Source organism: Rattus norvegicus, chromosome 2, assembly GCF_036323735.1.
Source record: "Rattus norvegicus strain BN/NHsdMcwi chromosome 2, GRCr8, whole genome shotgun sequence".
NCBI lineage: Eukaryota > Metazoa > Chordata > Mammalia > Rodentia > Muridae > Rattus > Rattus norvegicus.
In genome coordinates this window covers 166,332,551-166,349,589 of record NC_086020.1, presented here as the reverse complement: position 1 = coordinate 166,349,589, position 17,039 = coordinate 166,332,551, and the positions used below count along the sequence as shown (strand labels likewise).

The 17,039-nt window shown below is 43.4% G+C and overlaps 1 protein-coding gene and 2 pseudogenes across 1 annotated transcript; all 3 read right to left on the bottom strand.

Annotated features, from left to right (window-relative positions):
- Nucleotides 1-3,416: 3,416 nt before the first annotated feature.
- Nucleotides 3,417-3,720, bottom strand: Tmem258l5 (transmembrane protein 258 like 5). The gene has a single exon (XM_039103314.2). It carries the CDS (start codon nt 3,718-3,720, stop codon nt 3,481-3,483), a length of 240 nt encoding a protein of 79 aa, XP_038959242.1. The 3' UTR covers nt 3,417-3,480.
- On the bottom strand, nt 4,915-7,033 carry Hsc70-ps1 (heat shock cognate protein 70, pseudogene 1; annotated as a pseudogene).
- Hsp90ab1-ps8 (heat shock protein 90 alpha family class B member 1, pseudogene 8) lies at nt 7,592-16,320 on the bottom strand (annotated as a pseudogene).
- Nucleotides 16,321-17,039: the final 719 nt, after the last annotated feature.

Here is a 17,039-nt window from a genome sequence, read left to right as displayed (position 1 = left end):
TAGAAACAATTTTATTTGCTATAGAGAAAGCATTCAAATAAAATAAAGACCTAGGCCGTTTTGCAATCCAGATACGTGTTTTTTACAGCTATAATTTGATTGTGTCCTTCCAATGCTGTGGTGTTGGGAGGAGGAACCTAATGAGAAAAGGTTAGGTCATTGAGATTCCTTCCTTGTGAATGAAAGATGGTGAAGGTAAAATTGCTTGAGACTATGTTCTTGTTCTCAAGTGACTTTTCTTTGCCTTTCAGCCTTAAGTTGAGAAAAGAAAAAGGTCCTTGCCAATTCTAATTTTTTGATTTTGGACCCTGTGGTTTTCAGAACCATGGGATAATTCATTATCATTCACTTTCTTCTAGTGTGGTACTTGTGGGAAATGAGGATACACTATTCTTAAGCACTGATGGTCTCAAAAGTTGTATATTTCTTCACATGCCTTCTGGTAGGCAAGGCTTGCTATTGGCAGACCTGTGTAAGACAAAGGCAGAGTGTGCATCAAAATCAGGAATACAGCAGAGTGAAATCTATTGCTTCATAAACTAACCTAAAATTAAAAATAGGGAGAGAAAAGGAAAGGGGAGAAGAAAAAAAACACAGCAAGCATCTGGGTTCTAAAAAAAGCATAGACACCGATGACCCCCTTGAGCCCCCAGAACAGATACTGCTTCATCAACACCTTGAGTTTAGCCCAGTGAGATATTTTTCACAATTCAGTTTTTCAAAAATTTAAGAAAATAAATGTGAATTCCTTTCCATTTAAAAAAAGTCAGGCACTCAAAGTTCTTGGCATGGGTCAGAGGACACACATTCAAATACAGACAGGGCTAAGTGTATAACACAGATGAACCCATTGGTTTGCCTTTTCTCTTTCTCTCCTTTGGACCTGAGACTGGTGTATGAAGAAGCCAGGGCAATCCTGATCCAGGACAAAGTCTCTATCAGACCCAGAGATCTGCATAGACAGAGGGCCTGAGCTTGAGGTCCCTGACTACCAAAAGCACCAGCTGGCCATAGAGAACAGACCAGCTTAGAAGTATCCAGTCTACCTAGAAGCTGATGAGACACCAAAAATGATCATAAACTTAAAACTAGACTGCATTATTCCCAAATTTCAATTTTCATATAATTTTTACATGCCACCTCTTGATAGAATTCTTTTTAATATGACCAAGATTGAAAGCAATGCTTATGTTAGTCTGAGGAATAATGCTTTAGTTTTGCAGCATTATTAAAGAGTTTCAAACCTTGTTATAAGGTGAACAAAAGCAGATTCAATTGTGTGCACGATAAAGTATTTGTGTAATGAAAGTTGAAGGTCACTCTTCAATGCATTGTTTTAAACTTACCATTAACTTTTGCTCTGCTCCAGAGACCATATTTTCTGCTTTTATCTTAAAATGTTATTAATTTATAGTGTGTGTGTGTGTGTGTGTGTGTGTGTGTGTGTGTGTGTGCACGCGTGCACGATTATGTCACAATGCTGTGTAACTGTAAGTCAGAATACAACTTTTGGGAGTTTTTCTCTTCTCCCATGAAGCACCTCTACCAGCTGAGTCAATCCCCTCTGGCTACTCTTTGCTTTTTCTTCTATTAGGACCCTATGTGCTAGGCAAGTACTCTACCATTGAGCTACATACACAACCCCTTAGCATTTTGGAGCTTAACTCCTAAATATGAAGGTGCATTGTGTGTTCCTAGTGTTAAAGGGCCAGAAAAGCCATTTGTGGTTGACTAAACCCAGAGTGTGTCAACTAGTTGCTTGAAGGACAGTGTGGATCATTGGATAGATTTTCTTTGGCCTGCACAGTTCTGTCTTAAAATCTTAATTAGTTATGGTGCTAACATTGGATAATTACATTGTAAAACATACATTTTAAAACCATGAGTGGTATACACTTTCAAGCCCAGTATTGAGAAGGTAGAGACAGACACTCTCTCCCTGAGGCTCACTGGCTTATACCCTAGCCTATCTTTACTCCAGGCCAATAAGGGAAAGAGAAAGGGAAAGGAAAACGGAAAGGGAAAGGGAAAGGAAAAGGGAAGGGGAACGGGGAGGGGAAGGGGAAGGAAGGGGAAGGGGAAAGAGAAGGGGACTGGAAAGGGGAAGGAGAAGGAGAAGAGGAAGGGGAAAGGTGCATGTCACTGAACTTGATGACCTGAGTTTGATCCCATGGTAGAAGGAAGCAAAGATTGACTCTTGAATGATGTCCTCTAATTTCAACACATGTACCATGACATGCATATGCCCAACTTACTCAGATACACAAAAGATAACAACAACAACAACAACAACAACAACAACCAGTAAACAAAACCAAGACCGAGAAATGATGCCTGAGATTGGCTTCTGGCCTCCACATGTAAGCACAAACACACAGATGTGCCCCCACACAGACAGGCACATACACAATCACACAAATATGCACTATAACATCTGGTACCATTGGGCCTGCATGCCAGATGGTTAGTTGAAGTGTAGCCTCAGCTTCAGTGTTGGACCTGAGTACCCTCCTAGATGGGGAACAATGCTCTACATTCTACCAAACTCCTCTTCCTCAAAGTCTGGATTAGTTTGGTCCTGCTCTGCCCTGTTGTCAAGGGGCCTTTGTTGAGCATTTAAATCTGCTGCTCTGATTCACTCCAGTCCACTCAGTTCAACCATAAGAAGGAGAGGCCCAGATCAAAGTTAGGCATTCAGCAGCTAGCAACCTTCACAGTCGGGCTGCTGCTGCGCATACCGCAGTCAGTGTCAGTGCTGGAGCCTCTAGTCAGTCTCCTTTCTTTCACAGGCTGAAGGAAGAGGAACTCTCAAGGTGCTTGCGTAGGAGAGTCCAGGAAGAACAGCTGTGGAGGTCAGAAATGCCTGCTGGGGAAGCTCTCAGGCAGAACAAACACTCCTTCCTTCATTATCTTGTTCCTTCCACATTGGGCTTGTAATTTTTGCTGAGAAGATGCTAGTCTGCTGATGATAATATTGATTGACTTTGAAATGTGTGGTGTAAATATCTCAAGATCAAAGGAGAGTGAGGTCGCAGCTACACTGGTGGCCATTGCAGTTCTGAGGTAGAATAGATTCTCTCAGGCCTTTGAGTTAAAGGTTTGCTTCCCTGCCTGAGGCTTTACCAGGAAGCGAGAGGTCCTTTAGAAGGTGGGTGTCTAGTGGGAAGTCTTAGGCCATTGGAGCTATGTCCCTGAAGGTAATAGAAGGACTCTAGCTCTTTTGTCTCTTTGTTCCTGGACTTAGAGGGAGGATATCTGCTGTCTAGCGCTCCCACTGCGATGTGTTGCCTCATTGCAGACTCCAAAACAACCTCCAGAAGAGTGAGCCAAAATAAACCAAGATAAATTTTAACTGACTTTATATTTTTTTTCACACATCTACCTTTACTGTTAACGGCAGGTGGGACATGTAGCAATGGTAAAAAAATTAATTTACAAAAGCAGAGACTTGGTGAGCTGCCTGGTGGGTGCCTTGGAGACTCATACGTAGATGCCAACCGAGAGAGGGAGGAAGAGGACTCCAAAGCCCATGAAGTGTGAGGCCACCAAGGAGATGAGGAGCTCTTTGTAAATATCGCGTGTGTACTTGGTAGAGGTGACTTCGTAAACAAAGAACCAGGCGGTGGAGAACATGCTGATGGCCAGAAGTACCACAGTCAGGTGAGGGAAGACAGCTGGGTTCACTGGGTTGGTATACCTATTCATGGCCTCAATCTCCATTTTGCCTCACACAGGATAAATCACCGATCCCAACTTTATATTTTTAAGTGGTGTGTGTGTGTGTGCACACATTCATGCACACACATATGTATATGAAAGCCAGAGATTGACTCTGGCTATCTTCCTCTATTGTTTTCTACCTTATTTTTTGTGAGCCTTCTCACTGAATCTGAAGCTCACTGACTAGTTAGACTGGCTGTCTGTCAGTCTTGGGATCTGGCTGCTTCTGCCCTCCCCAGAGCTGGGGTTACAGATGCACGCTACCACACCCAGCTTTGTTCGAGCACTGGGGAGCTGAATTCAAGGCTTCATGCTTGACTAGCACGTACTCTGACTGAACCACTGTCTCAGCTCCATCCATGCTGAGAAGGATGGTTTATTGCGTCGGGCATTTCTCACTGTGAACAAAAGCTGGCTGACACTATGGCCGAATCTTTATTTAAAAGTATAAATTTTTAAGATTTCAGTTGATGTATTATTTATTCTTATTAAAAAGATATGATGTTAAAATGTGATCTATGTATACAATGTGTATTAATCCAATAAAAATCAGAGGGCTCATCCTTTCAATCTTCTCAAGTGTTCTCATATATATTTCCCGCACTGGTGCAGAGAACTGAATAAACCCAAAACTTTTGCATTCTAAGCAACCACTCAACCACCAGGCTACAGACCTAGTCTGAAGCATTATAATTTTTTAAAATTATTTATTTTATGTATATGTCCAGACGCACCAGAAGAGGGCCTTGGATCCCATTACAGATGGTTGTGAGCTACCATGTGGATGCTGGGAATTGAACTCAGGACCTCTGGAAGAGCAGTCAGTGAGTAATCTCTCTAGCCCTGAAGCATTATCTTCTAAAAATGATTTATTTCATTTTAAATTGCATATATATGCATGTGGTGGGTATTTGCCCATGTGAGTGTAGGTGGTCATAGAGTCCAGAAAAGGGCATGAGATTCCCCTAGAGCTTAAGTTGTGGGTGATTGTGAGCTGCCCAGTGTGGGTTCTGGGGAACTGAATTGAGGTCCTTTGCAATAGCAGTGTGTGCTTGTAACAACTAAGCTATCTTTCTAGCCTCCTTCCCCCAGTTTTTGAAGACAGGAAGTTTCACTCTGTAGTCTAGGCTGGCCTTCTGCTTCCTCGGGCCTCAGCTTCCTAAGTGCCGGGATTACAGCTGAGTCACCACATCTGCCTTTTTTTTTTGTGCCAATTTAAATAGTTTTATTATTCCATGTTACTTGTTTTGGGTCCCTGTGGAACAATGCTACACCCTCTACTTTGACTTAATCGACCTCTTCAATGGTGGGGCCTGAAGAAGCACCACCAGATGGAGGAGCTCCTCCACCAGGGAAGCCACCAGGCATTCCTCCAGGCATGCCACCAGCACTCTGGTACAGCTTGGTGATGATAGGGTTGCAGACCTTCTCCAGTTCTTTCTGCTGATGCTCAAATTCTTCCTTCTCCGCAGTCTGGTTCTTATCCAGCCAGCTGATGATTTCGTTGCACTTGTCAAGAATCTTCTGTTTGTCTTCATCATTGATCTTGCCTTGAAGTTTCTCATCCTCAACAGTTGCTTTCATGTTGAAAGCATAAGACTCCAGCGAGTTCTTAGAGGAAACCTTATCTCTCTGCTTCTCATCCTCAGCTTTGTACTTCTCAGCTTCTTGGACCATGCGCTCAATATCCTCCTTACTCAAGCGGCCCTTGTCATTGGTGATGGTGATCTTGTTCTCCTTTCCTGTGCTCTTATCTACAGCAGAAACATTGAGGATGCCATTGGCATCAATGTCAAAAGTAACCTCAATCTGAGGAACCCCACGGGGTGCTGGAGGTATGCCTGTGAGCTCAAACTTCCCAAGCAGGTTGTTGTCCTTGGTCATGGCCCTTTCACCTTCATACACCTGGATGAGTACACCTGGCTGGTTGTCAGAGTAGGTGGTGAAAGTCTGGGTCTGCTTGGTGGGAATGGTGGTATTGCGCTTGATGAGGACAGTCATGACTCCACCAGCAGTTTCAATCCCAAGGGAAAGAGGAGTGACATCCAAGAGCAGCAAATCCTGAACATTCTCAGACTTGTCTCCAGATAGAATGGCTGCCTGGACAGCTGCACCATAGGCAACAGCTTCATCAGGGTTAATGCTCTTATTCAGCTCTTTTCCATTGAAGAAGTCTTGCAGAAGTTTCTGGATCTTGGGGATTCTGGTAGAACCACCCACCAGGACAATATCATGGATCTGTGACTTGTCTAGTTTGGCATCTCGAAGGGCCTTCTCTACAGGGTCCAGTGTGCCACGGAACAGGTCAGCATTCAACTCCTCAAATCGAGCACGGGTAATGGAGGTGTAGAAGTCAATTCCCTCATAGAGAGAATCAATCTCAATACTGGCCTGGGTGCTGGAGGAGAGGGTGCGCTTGGCCCGCTCACAGGCAGTGCGGAGACGCCTGACAGCTCTCTTGTTCTCACTGATGTCCTTCTTGTGCTTTCGCTTAAACTCAGCAATGAAATGGTTGACCATTCGGTTGTCAAAGTCTTCTCCGCCCAAGTGGGTGTCTCCAGCTGTTGATTTGACTTCAAAAATTCCATCCTCAGTAGTCAGAATTGACACATCAAAAGTGCCACCTCCCAAGTCAAAAATGAGCACATTCCTTTCAGCCCTGACCTTCTTATCTAAGCCATAGGCAATAGCAGCAGCAGTTGGCTCATTGATAATTCGAAGTACGTTGAGGCCAGCAATAGTTCCAGCATCTTTTGCTGCCTGTCGCTGAGAGTCATTGAAGTAAGCTGGCACGGTAACAGTCTTTCCAAGGTAAGCTTCTGCAATTTCCTTCATTTTTGTCAGAACCATTGAAGACACTTCGTCAGGATAGAAACTTTTTGTCTCCCCTTTGTATTCGACTTGGACCTTGGGCCTGCCTGCATCGTTCACCACCATGAAGGGCCAGTGCTTCATGTCAGACTGAACAACAGCATCATCGAACCTACGTCCGATCAGACGTTTGGCATCAAAAACTGTGTTGGTGGGGTTCATTGCAACCTGATTCTTGGCCGCATCCCCAATTAATCGTTCTGTGTCGGTGAAAGCAACATAGCTCGGCGTGGTGCGGTTACCCTGGTCATTGGCAATTATTTCCACCTTTCCATGCTGGAAGACACCCACACAGGAGTAGGTGGTGCCAAGATCAATGCCAACTGCAGGTCCCTTAGACATGGTTGCTTGCGTGTAGGCCCAGCTGTGCTGATGACGAGACCACACAGAGACCCCCGAGAGCTGGCTCTGCGTTCAATGAGCCACATCTGCCTTTTAATGATATCATTTCTATGTATTAGAAAACATCAAAATTTTCTCACTACTTTGAAGTGCATAATAAGTTGTTCTTTGCTGTGTCTACTCCACTCTACATTAGAACCAGTTCCCTATCTAGCTATGGGTTTGTGTTCATTTTCTTTGTTTCCTCATCCTTTTCTTGCCATTTGAGTCTCTAGTGAAATTTATTCTACTTTCTATTTATGGAATTTTTAATTTCCACAAATGAGCAAGAACACAAAATATTCTCTTTTACATCATTTTGTTAAACAGGGTCTCACTATGTTGCTCAGCTGGCCTAGAATTCACTATATACCTCAGGCTGGCCTTGGACTTGAAATCCTTCTTCAGCCTCATACCTAAGTGCTGAGATCACCGGTATGCTACCTAGCACTTGGCTTGGTTTTCTTCCCTCCTCTGTTATGTAATGTCATATAGTTTATCCACATTGCTGTAAATCACAGAAAAGATTTCATTTTTTGTATAAAACTGCATCTTCTTTATTTTGCATACTTTTAATTTCAGAACAAAATAAAACAAACAAAAAAACACTACACCCAACCCTGCTGTTCTGTGGGAGGGGATCTTCCTGCCTTAAGGCACAAGGACAGGATAGAAGAGATTCTTGTAGACGAGCAGAGAGCCAGGTGGGTCAGGGCCAGTCAAGGCTGTTGGGGGAGCCCCAGGGATACTATACAGAGGGCAGGGGCTTCCCAGGAGCCTTTAATCCACTTCTTCCATGCCAGAGGCATCTTCATCACCCTCCATGGGGGGATCTCATCAGGAACAGCAGCACTGGGCTCTTCTGCAGGAACCTCATCTTCATCAATGCCCAGGCCTAGTTTAATCATGCGGTAGATGCCGTTGGAGTGGGTTTGGGGGTCCTCAAGTGAGAAGCCAGAGGAGAGCAGAGCCGTTTCAAACAGCAGCACCACCAGGTCTTTGACAGCTTTGTCGTTTGTGTCTGCCTCAGCCTTCTGCAGCAGAGTCTCCACCATGGGGTGGTAGGGTTGATCTCTAGGTGTTTCTTGGCCATCACGTATTCCATTGTAGAGTTGTCCCGCAGTGCCTGAGCCTTCACGATCTGTTCCGTGTTGGCTGTCCAGCCATAGGTGCTTGTCACACTGCAGCAGGGTGAAGACACAAGCCTATTGGAGATAGTCACTTTTTCAACCTTCTTGTCCAAGATCTCCTTCACAAGCTTACAGAGATTCTCAAACTTTGCCTTGCTCTCCTCCATTTTCTTCATCTCTTCCTCATCCTCTGGTAGTTCCAGGCCCTCCTTCATCACTGAGACCAGGCTTTTGTCATTGGATTCCTTGAGTTGCTGCACGCAATGCTCATCAATGGGCTCAGTCATACTCACCACCTCAAAGCCTCGTTTCCACACACACTCCACAAAGGCAGAGTTGGCCTCTTCCTCTTTCCTCTCACCAGTGATGTGGTAGATGGACTTCTGTGTCTCCTTCATGTGAGACACATACTCTGACAGGGAGTCATCTCATCTCCAGACTGAGAGGTGTGGTAGTGAAGGAGCTCAGAGAGGCGGCTATGGTTAGTGGAATCCTCATGGATTCTAAGCTTTAAACTCTTGGAGAATTTCTTTCTTTTTTTTTTTTTTTATTAACTTGAGTATTTCTTATATACATTTCAAGTGTTATTCCCTTTCCCGGTATCCGGGCAAACATCCCCCTCCCCCCTCCCCTTCCTTATGGGTGTTCCCCTCCCCATCCTTCCCCCATTGCCGCCCTCCCCCCAACAGTCTAGTTCACTGGGGGTTCAGTCTTAGCAGGACCCAGGGCTTCCCCTTCCACTGGTGCTCTTACTAGAATATTCATTGCTACCTATGGGGTCAGAGTCCAGGGTCAGTCCATGTATAGTCTTTAGGTAGTGGCTTAGTCCCTGGAAGCTCTGGTTGCTTGGCATTGTTGTACATATGGGGTCTCGAGCCCCTTCAAGCTCTCCCAGTTCTTTCTCTGATTCCTTCAACGGGGGTCCTATTCTCAGTTCAGTGGTTTGCTGCTGGCATTCGCCTCTGTATTTGCTGTATTCTGGCTGTGTCTCTCAGGAGCGATCTACATCCGGCTCCTGTCGGCCTGCACTTCTTTGCTTCATCCATCTTGTCTAATAGGGTGGCTGTATATGTATGGGCCACATGTGGGGCAGGCTCTGAATGGGTGTTCCTTCAGTCTCTGTTTTAATCTTTGCCTCTCTATTCCCTGCCAAGGGTATTCTTGTTCCCCTTTTAAAGAAGGAGTGAAGCATTCACATTTTGATCATCCGTCTTGAGTTTCATTTGTTCTAGGCATCTAGGGTAATTCAAGCATTTGGGCTAATAGCCACTTATCAATGAGTGCATACCCTGTGTGTTTTTCTGCATTTGGGTTACCTCACTCAGGATGATATTTTCCAGTTCCGACCATTTGCCTACGAATTTCATAAAGTCATTGTTTTTGATAGCTGAGTAATATTCCATTGTGTAGATGTACCACATTTTCTGTATCCATTCCTCTGTTGAAGGGCATCTGGGTTCTTTCCAGCTTCTGGCTATTATAAATAAGGCTGCCATGAACATAGTGGAGCACGTGTCTTTTTTATATGTTGGGGCATCTTTTGGGTATATGCACAAGAGAGGTATAGCTGGGTCCTCAGGCAGTTCAATGTCCAATTTTCTGAGGAACCTCCAGACTGATTTCCAGAATGGTTGTACCAGTCTGCAACCACACCAACAATGGAGGAATGTTCCTCTTTCTCCACATCCTCTCTAGCATCTGCTGTCACCTGAGTTTTTGATCTTAGCCATTCTCACTGGTGTGAGGTGAAATCTCAGGGTTGTTTTGATTTGCATTTCCCTTATGACTAAAGATGTTGAAGATTTCTTTAGGTGTTTCTCAGCCATTCAGCATTCCTCAGCTGTGAATTCTTTGTTTAGCTCTGAGCCCCATTTTTTAATAGGGTTATTTGTCTCCCTGCGGTCTAACTTCTTGAGTTCTTTGTATATTTTGGATATAAGGCCTCTATCTGTTGTAGGATTGGTGAAGATCTTTTCCCAATCTGTTGGTTGCCGTTTTGTCCTAAGCACAGTATCCTTTGCCTTACAGAAGCTTTGCAGTTTTATGAGATCCCATTTGTCCATTCTTGATCTTAGAGCATAAGCCATTGGCGTTTTGTTCAGGAAATTTTTTCCAGTGCCCATGTGTTCCAGATGCTTCCCTAGGTTTTCTTCTATTAGTTTGAGTGTATCTGGTTTGATGTGGAGGTCCTTGATCCACTTGGACTTAAGCTTTGTACAGGGTGATAAGCATGGATCGATCTGCATTCTTCTACATGTTGACCTCCAGCTGAACCAGCACCATTTGCTGAAAATGCTATCTTTTTTCCATTGGATGGTTTTGGCTCCTTTGTCAAAAATCAAGTGAGCATAGGTGTGTGGGTTCATTTCTGGGTCTTCAATTCTGTTCCATTGGTCTATCTGTCTGTCTCTGTACCAATACCATGCAGTTTTTATCACTATTGCTCTGTAATACTGCTTGAGTTCAGGGATAGTGATTCCCCTGGAAGTCCTTTTATTATTGCGGAGAGTTTTAGCTATCCTGGGTTTTTTGTTGTTCCAGATGAATTTGCAAATTGTTCTGTCTAACTCTCTGAAGAATCGGATTGATATTTTGATGAGGATTGCAATGAATCTGTAGATCGCTTTTGGTAAAATGGTCATTTTTACTATATTAATCCTGCCAATCCATGAGCATGGGAGATCTTTCCATCTTCTAAGGTCTTCTTCAATTTCTTTCTTCAGAGGCTTGAAGTTCTTATCATACAGATCTTTTACTTGCTTGGTTAAAGTCACACCGAGGTATTTCATATTATTTGGGACTATTATGAAGGGTGTCGTTTCCCTAATTTCTTTCTCGGCTTGTTTCTCTTTTGTGTAGAGGAAGGCTACTGATTTATTTGAGTTAATTTTATACCCAGTCACTTTGCTGAAGTTGTTTATCAGCTTTAGTAGTTCTCTGGTGGAACTTTTGGGATCACTTAAATATACTATCATATCATCTGCAAATAGTGATATTTTGACTTCTTCTTTACCAGTCTGTATCCCCTTGACCTCCTTTTGTTGTCTGATTGCTCTGGCTAGAACTTCAAGAACTATATTGAATAAGTAGGGAGAGAGTGGGTAGCCTTGTCTAGTCCCTGATTTTAGTGGGATTGCTTCAAGTTTCTCTCCATTTAGTTTAATGTTAGCAACTGGTTTGCTGTATATGGCTTTTACTATGTTTAGGTATGGGCATTGAATTCCAATTCTTTCCAGGACTTTTATCATGAAGGGGTGTTGAATTTTGTCAAATGCTTTCTCAGCATCTAGTGAAAAGATCATGTATTTTTGTTCTTTCAGGTTGTTTATATAATGGATCACGTTGATGGTTTTCCGTATATTGAACCATCCCTGCATGCCTGGGATGAAGCCTACTTGATCATGGTGGATGATTGTTTTGATGTGCTCTTGGATTCGGTTTGCCCGAATTTTATTGAGTATTTTTGCGTCGATATTCATAAGGGAAATTGGTCTGAAGTTCTCTTTCTTTGTTGTGTCTTTGTGTAGTTTAGGTATAAGAGTAATTGTGGCTTCATAGAAGGAATTAGGTAGTACTCCATCTGTTTCAATTTTGTGGAATAGTTTGGATAATATTGGTACGAGGTCTTCTATGAAGGTCTGATAGAATTCTGCACTAAACCCGTCTGGACCTGGGCTCTTTTTGGTTGGGAGACCTTTATTGACTGCTTCTATTTCCTTAGGAGTTATGGGGTTGTTTAACTGGTTTATCTGTTCCTGATTTAACTTCGGTACCTGGTATCTGTCTAGGAAATTGTCCATTTCCTACAGATTTTCAAGTTTTGTTGAATATAGGCTTTTATAGTAAGATCTGATGATTTTTTGAATTTCCTCTGAATCTGCAGTTATGTCTCCCTTTTCATTTCTGATTTTGTTAATTTGCATACACTCTCTGTGTCCTCTCATTAGTCTGGCTAAGGCTTTATCTATCTTGTTGATTTTCTCAAAGAACCAACTTTTGGTTCTGTTGATTCTTTCTATGGTCCTTTTTGTTTCTACTTGGTTGATTTCAGCTCTGAGTTTGATTATTTCCTGCCTTCTACTCCTCCTGGGTGTATTTGCTTCTTTTTGTTCTAGAGATTTTAGGTGTGCTGTCAAGCTGCTGGCATATGCTCTTTCCTGTTTCTTTCTGCAGGCACTCAGCGCTATGAGTTTTCCTCTTAGCACAGCTTTCATTGTGTCCCATAAGTTTGGGTATGTTGTACCTTCATTTTCATTAAATTCTAAAAAGTCTTTAATTTCTTTTTTTATTTCTTCCTTGACCAGGTTATCATTGAGTAGAGCATTGTTCAATTTCCACGTATATGTGGGCATTCTTCCCTTATTGTTATTGAAGACCAATTTTAGGCCGTGGTGGTCCAATAGCACGCATGGATTATTTCTATCTTTCTGTACCTGTTGAGGCCCGTTTTTTGACCAATTATATGGTCAGTTTTGGAGAAAGTACCATGAGGAGCTGAGAAGAAGGTATATGCATTTGCTTTAGGGTAGAATATTCTATAAATATGTGTTAAGTCCATTTGGCTCATGACTTCTCTTAGTCTGTCTACGTCTCTGTTTAATTTCTGTTTCCATGATCTGTCCATTGATGAGAGTGGGGTGTTGAAGTCTCCTACTATTATTGTGTGAGGTGCAATGTCTGTTTTGAGCTTTAATAAGGTTTCTTTTACGTATGTAGGTGCCCTTGTATTTGGGGCATAGATATTTAGGATTGAGAGTTCATCTTGGTGGATTTTTCCTTTGATGAATATGAAGTGTCCTTCCTTATCTTTTTTGATGAATTTTAGTTGAAAATTGATTTTATTTGATATTAGAATGGCTACTCCAGCTTGCTTCTTCTGACCATTTGCTTGGAAAGTTGTTTTCCAGCCTTTCACTCTGAGGTGGTGTCTGTCTTTGTCTCTGAGGTGTGTTTCCTGTAGGCAGCAGAATGCAGGGTCCTCGTTGCGTATCCAGTTTGTTAATCTATGTCTTTTTATTGGGGAGTTGAGGCCATTGATATTGAGAGATATTAAGGAATAGTGATTATTGCTTCCTGTTATATTCATATTTGGATGTGAGGTTATGTTTGTGTGCTTTTCTTCTCTTTGTTTTGTTGCCAAGATGATTAGTTTCTTGCTTCTTCTGGGGTATAGCTTGCCTCCTTATGTTGGGCTTTACCCTTTATTATCCTTTGTAGTGCTTGATTTGTAGAAAGATATTGGGTAAATTTGGTTTTGTCATGGAATATCTTGGTTTCTCCATCTATGTTAATTGAGAGTTTTGCAGGATACAGTAATCTGGGCTGGCATTTGTGTTCTCTTAGGGTCTGTATGACATCTGTCCAGGATCTTATGGCTTTCATAGTTTCTGGCGAAAAGTCTGGTGTAATTCTGTTAGGTCTGCCTTTATATGTTACTTGACCTTTTTCCCTTACTGCTTTTAATATTCTTTCTTTATTTTGTGCATTTGGTGTTTTGTCTATTATGTGACGGGAGGTGTTTCTTTTCTGGTCCAATCTATTTGGAGTTCTGTAGGCTTCTTGTATGCCTATGGGTATCTCTTTTTTTTGGTTAGGGAAGTTTTCTTCTATGATTTTGTTGAAGATATTTACTGGTCCTTTGAGCTGGGAGTCTTCACTCTCTTTTATACCTATTATCCTTAGGTTCGATCTTCTCATTGAGTCCTGGATTTCCTGTATGTTTTGGACCAGTAAGTAGCCTTTTCCGCTTTACATTGTCTTTGACAGTTGAGTCAATGATTTCTATGGAATCTTCTGCTCCTGAGATTCTCTCTTCCATCTCTTGTATTCTGTTGGTGAAGCTCGTATCTACAGCTCCTTGTCTCTTCTTTTGGTTTTCTATATCCAGGGTTGTTTCCATGTGTTCTTTCTTGATTGCTTCTATTTCCATTTTTAATTCCTTCAACTGTTTGATTGTGTTTTCCTGGAATTCTTTCAGGGATTTTTGTGATTCCTCTCTGTAGGCTTCTACTTGTCCTCTAAGGGAGTTCTTCACGTCTTTCTTGAAGTCCTCCAGCATCATGATCAAATATGATTTTGAAACTAGGTCTGCTTTTCTGGTGTGTTTGGATATTCCGTGTTTGCTTTGGTGGGAGAATTGGGCTCCGATGATGCCATGTAGTCTTGGTTTCTGTTGCTTGGGTTCCTGCGCTTGCCTCTTGCCATCAGATTATCTCTAGTATTACTCTGTTCTGCCATTTCTGACAGTGGCTAGACTGTCCTATAATCCTGTGTGTCAGGAGTTCTGTAGACCTGTTTTCCTGTTTTCTTTCAGCCCGTTATGGGGACAGAGTGTTCTGCTTTCGGGCGTGTAGTTTTTCCTATCTACAGGCCTTCAGCTGTTCCTGTGGGCCTGTGTCTGGTGTTTACCAGGCAGGTCATTTCCAGCAGAAAAGTTGGTCTTACCTGTTATCCCTAGGCTCAAGTTTGCTCGTGGGGTGCTGCCTACGAGCTCTCCGTGGGGGCAGCAACCAGGAAAATCTGCGCCGTCCTTTCTGGGAGCCTCTGTGCACCAGGGTTCCAGATGGCGTTTGGTGTTTTCCTCTGGCCTCAGAGATGTGTGCAGAGTGCAGTCTCTTCTGGTTTCCCAGGCGTGTCTGCCTCTCTGTAGGTTTAGCTCTCCCTCCCACGGGATTTGGGTGCAGAGAACTGTTTATCTGGTTTGTCCTTTCAGGTTCAGGCGGTGTCTCAGGCACAGGCGTCCTGCCGCTCCTGGGCCCTCCCCCACGGGAACCTAGAGGCCGTATACAGTTTCCTCTTGGGCCAGGGATGTGGGCACGGGTGGGCAGTGTTGGTGGTCTTTTCTGCTCTGCAGCCTCAGGAGTGCCCACCTGACTAGGCGGTGAGGTCTCTCTCCCATGGGGTCTGGGAGCAGAGAGCTGCAGCTGTCCGGGCGGAGAATTTCTTATACTTCTCTTTGTCTTCAGCCAACTCAGAGAAGAGCTCTAGGCAGTTCTTCACAATGCTCTTGCAGATGATTTTCAGGATCTTGCTCTGCTGGACCATTTCTCAGGAGATGTTCAGGGGCAGGTCCTCAGAGTCAGCCACACCACGGATGCAGTTGATGTACTCAGGTATCAGCTCATCACAGCTGTCCATGATGAATACACAACGGACATAAAATTTGATGTTGTTCTTTTCTTTCTTGTTCTTAAAGAAGTCAAAGGGAGCTCGCCAGGGAATGAAGAGCAATGCCCTGAATTCCAACTGCCCTTCTACAAAGAAGTGCTTGACTATCAAGTGATCTTTCCAGTCATTGGTGAGGATCTTATAGAATTCACCATATTCCTCTTGAGTGATGTCATTAGGATTTCTGGTCCAGATAGGCTTCGTCTTATTCAGCTCTTCCTGGTCAATGTACTTCTCCTTGATCTTCTTTGTTTTCTTTTTCTTATCTTTGCCATTCTCATCTTCCTCATTAGATCCTACATCCTCAGTCTTAGGCTTTTCCTCATCCTCCTTATCTTCCTTCCCTTTCTCCCCTTTTTCTTCCTCTGCCTCATCATCACTGTTCTCCTTCTCTCATTCCTTCTCCAGGTAGAGGGTGAAGAGGTAGTCTATGAACTGCAAGTGTTTCTTCACCACTTCCTTGACCCTCCTCTCCTCTAAGTACTCTGTCTGGTCTTCTTTGAGGTGAAGGATCACTTTGGTACCCCAGCCAAAGGCTCACCATGGTCTGCATGGACAGTGAAGGATCCACCAGCAGAAGACTCCCAGGCATACTGCTCGTCATCGTTGTGCTTTGTGACCACAACCACTTTCTCCGCCACCAGGTAGGCAGAGTAGAAGCCAACACCAAACTGCCCAATCATGGAGATGTCTGCACCAGCCTGGAGAGCCTCCATGAACGCCTTTGTACCAGACCTAGCAATGGTTCCCAAGTTATTTATGAGGTCAGCCTTGGTCATGCCAATGCCTATGTCCACCAAAGTCAGCATGCGCTCCTGAGGGTTTGGGACGATGCCAATCTTTAGCTCTTTCCCGCTGAACAACTTGAAAGGGTGGTCAGGCTCTCATACTGAATCTTGTCCAGGGCATCAGAAGCATTGGAGATCAACTCCCAGAAAATCTCCTTGTTTGAGTAGAAAGTGTTGATGATGAGGGACATCAGCTAGGCAATTTCTGCCTGAAAGGCAAAGGTCTCCACCTCTTCCTTTCCATGGTGAACTTCCTCAGGCATCTTGACCAGAAAGCCAAGTAGTAGTACAGAGCAGGGTGGGCCTGGACCACGTCCAACATGCACAGCAAGCTTAGGCTGCGCGGGGGTGACTCGAGTGATTTCATTCTTTTGATGGCCAAACGATACTCCTTTGTGCACATAGCACATTAAAATATTCTTCATAGAGTCTTTTTCTTCTGATCATTAGCCAGGGCCTATATAACTTATTAAATGAACAACATCTTCCCTATCACTGCCGGTGTTGAGATTGGTCTCATTTTGTTAGCCTGTGAGCATATCTTTATGTGGTCAGTGAGCTATTGTTTAGTTTCTACTCCTTGTGCTATGGTTTGAACATCCTCTCCATAGTTCATGTTGAAATTTAAATGACACTTTTGAGATATGCACATTTGCCCTCAGAAGTGACTTAATGCTGTTATCATGTGATGGCATTGACTCTCACAGGAGTGGGTTTGTTCTATAAAATGACCAGTTTTGCCATATAATGCCCTCCACTATGCTTTGGCTGAGCAATTAGGCCCTGACCAGACAAGTTCTCTTGCTTGACAATCCAGACTCAAGAATGACAAGAGGTAGAGTTCTGTGTAAATTACCTCCTGTGTGGTATTCCATTACAGCAGAAGTAGACAACATGTAAAGCAGAGTAGTCCCACATGGACTTGTTATGACTCAAAACCTACAGAGAGGCCCCTTCTTTCTAGCCTTCAGCTTAGACCCTG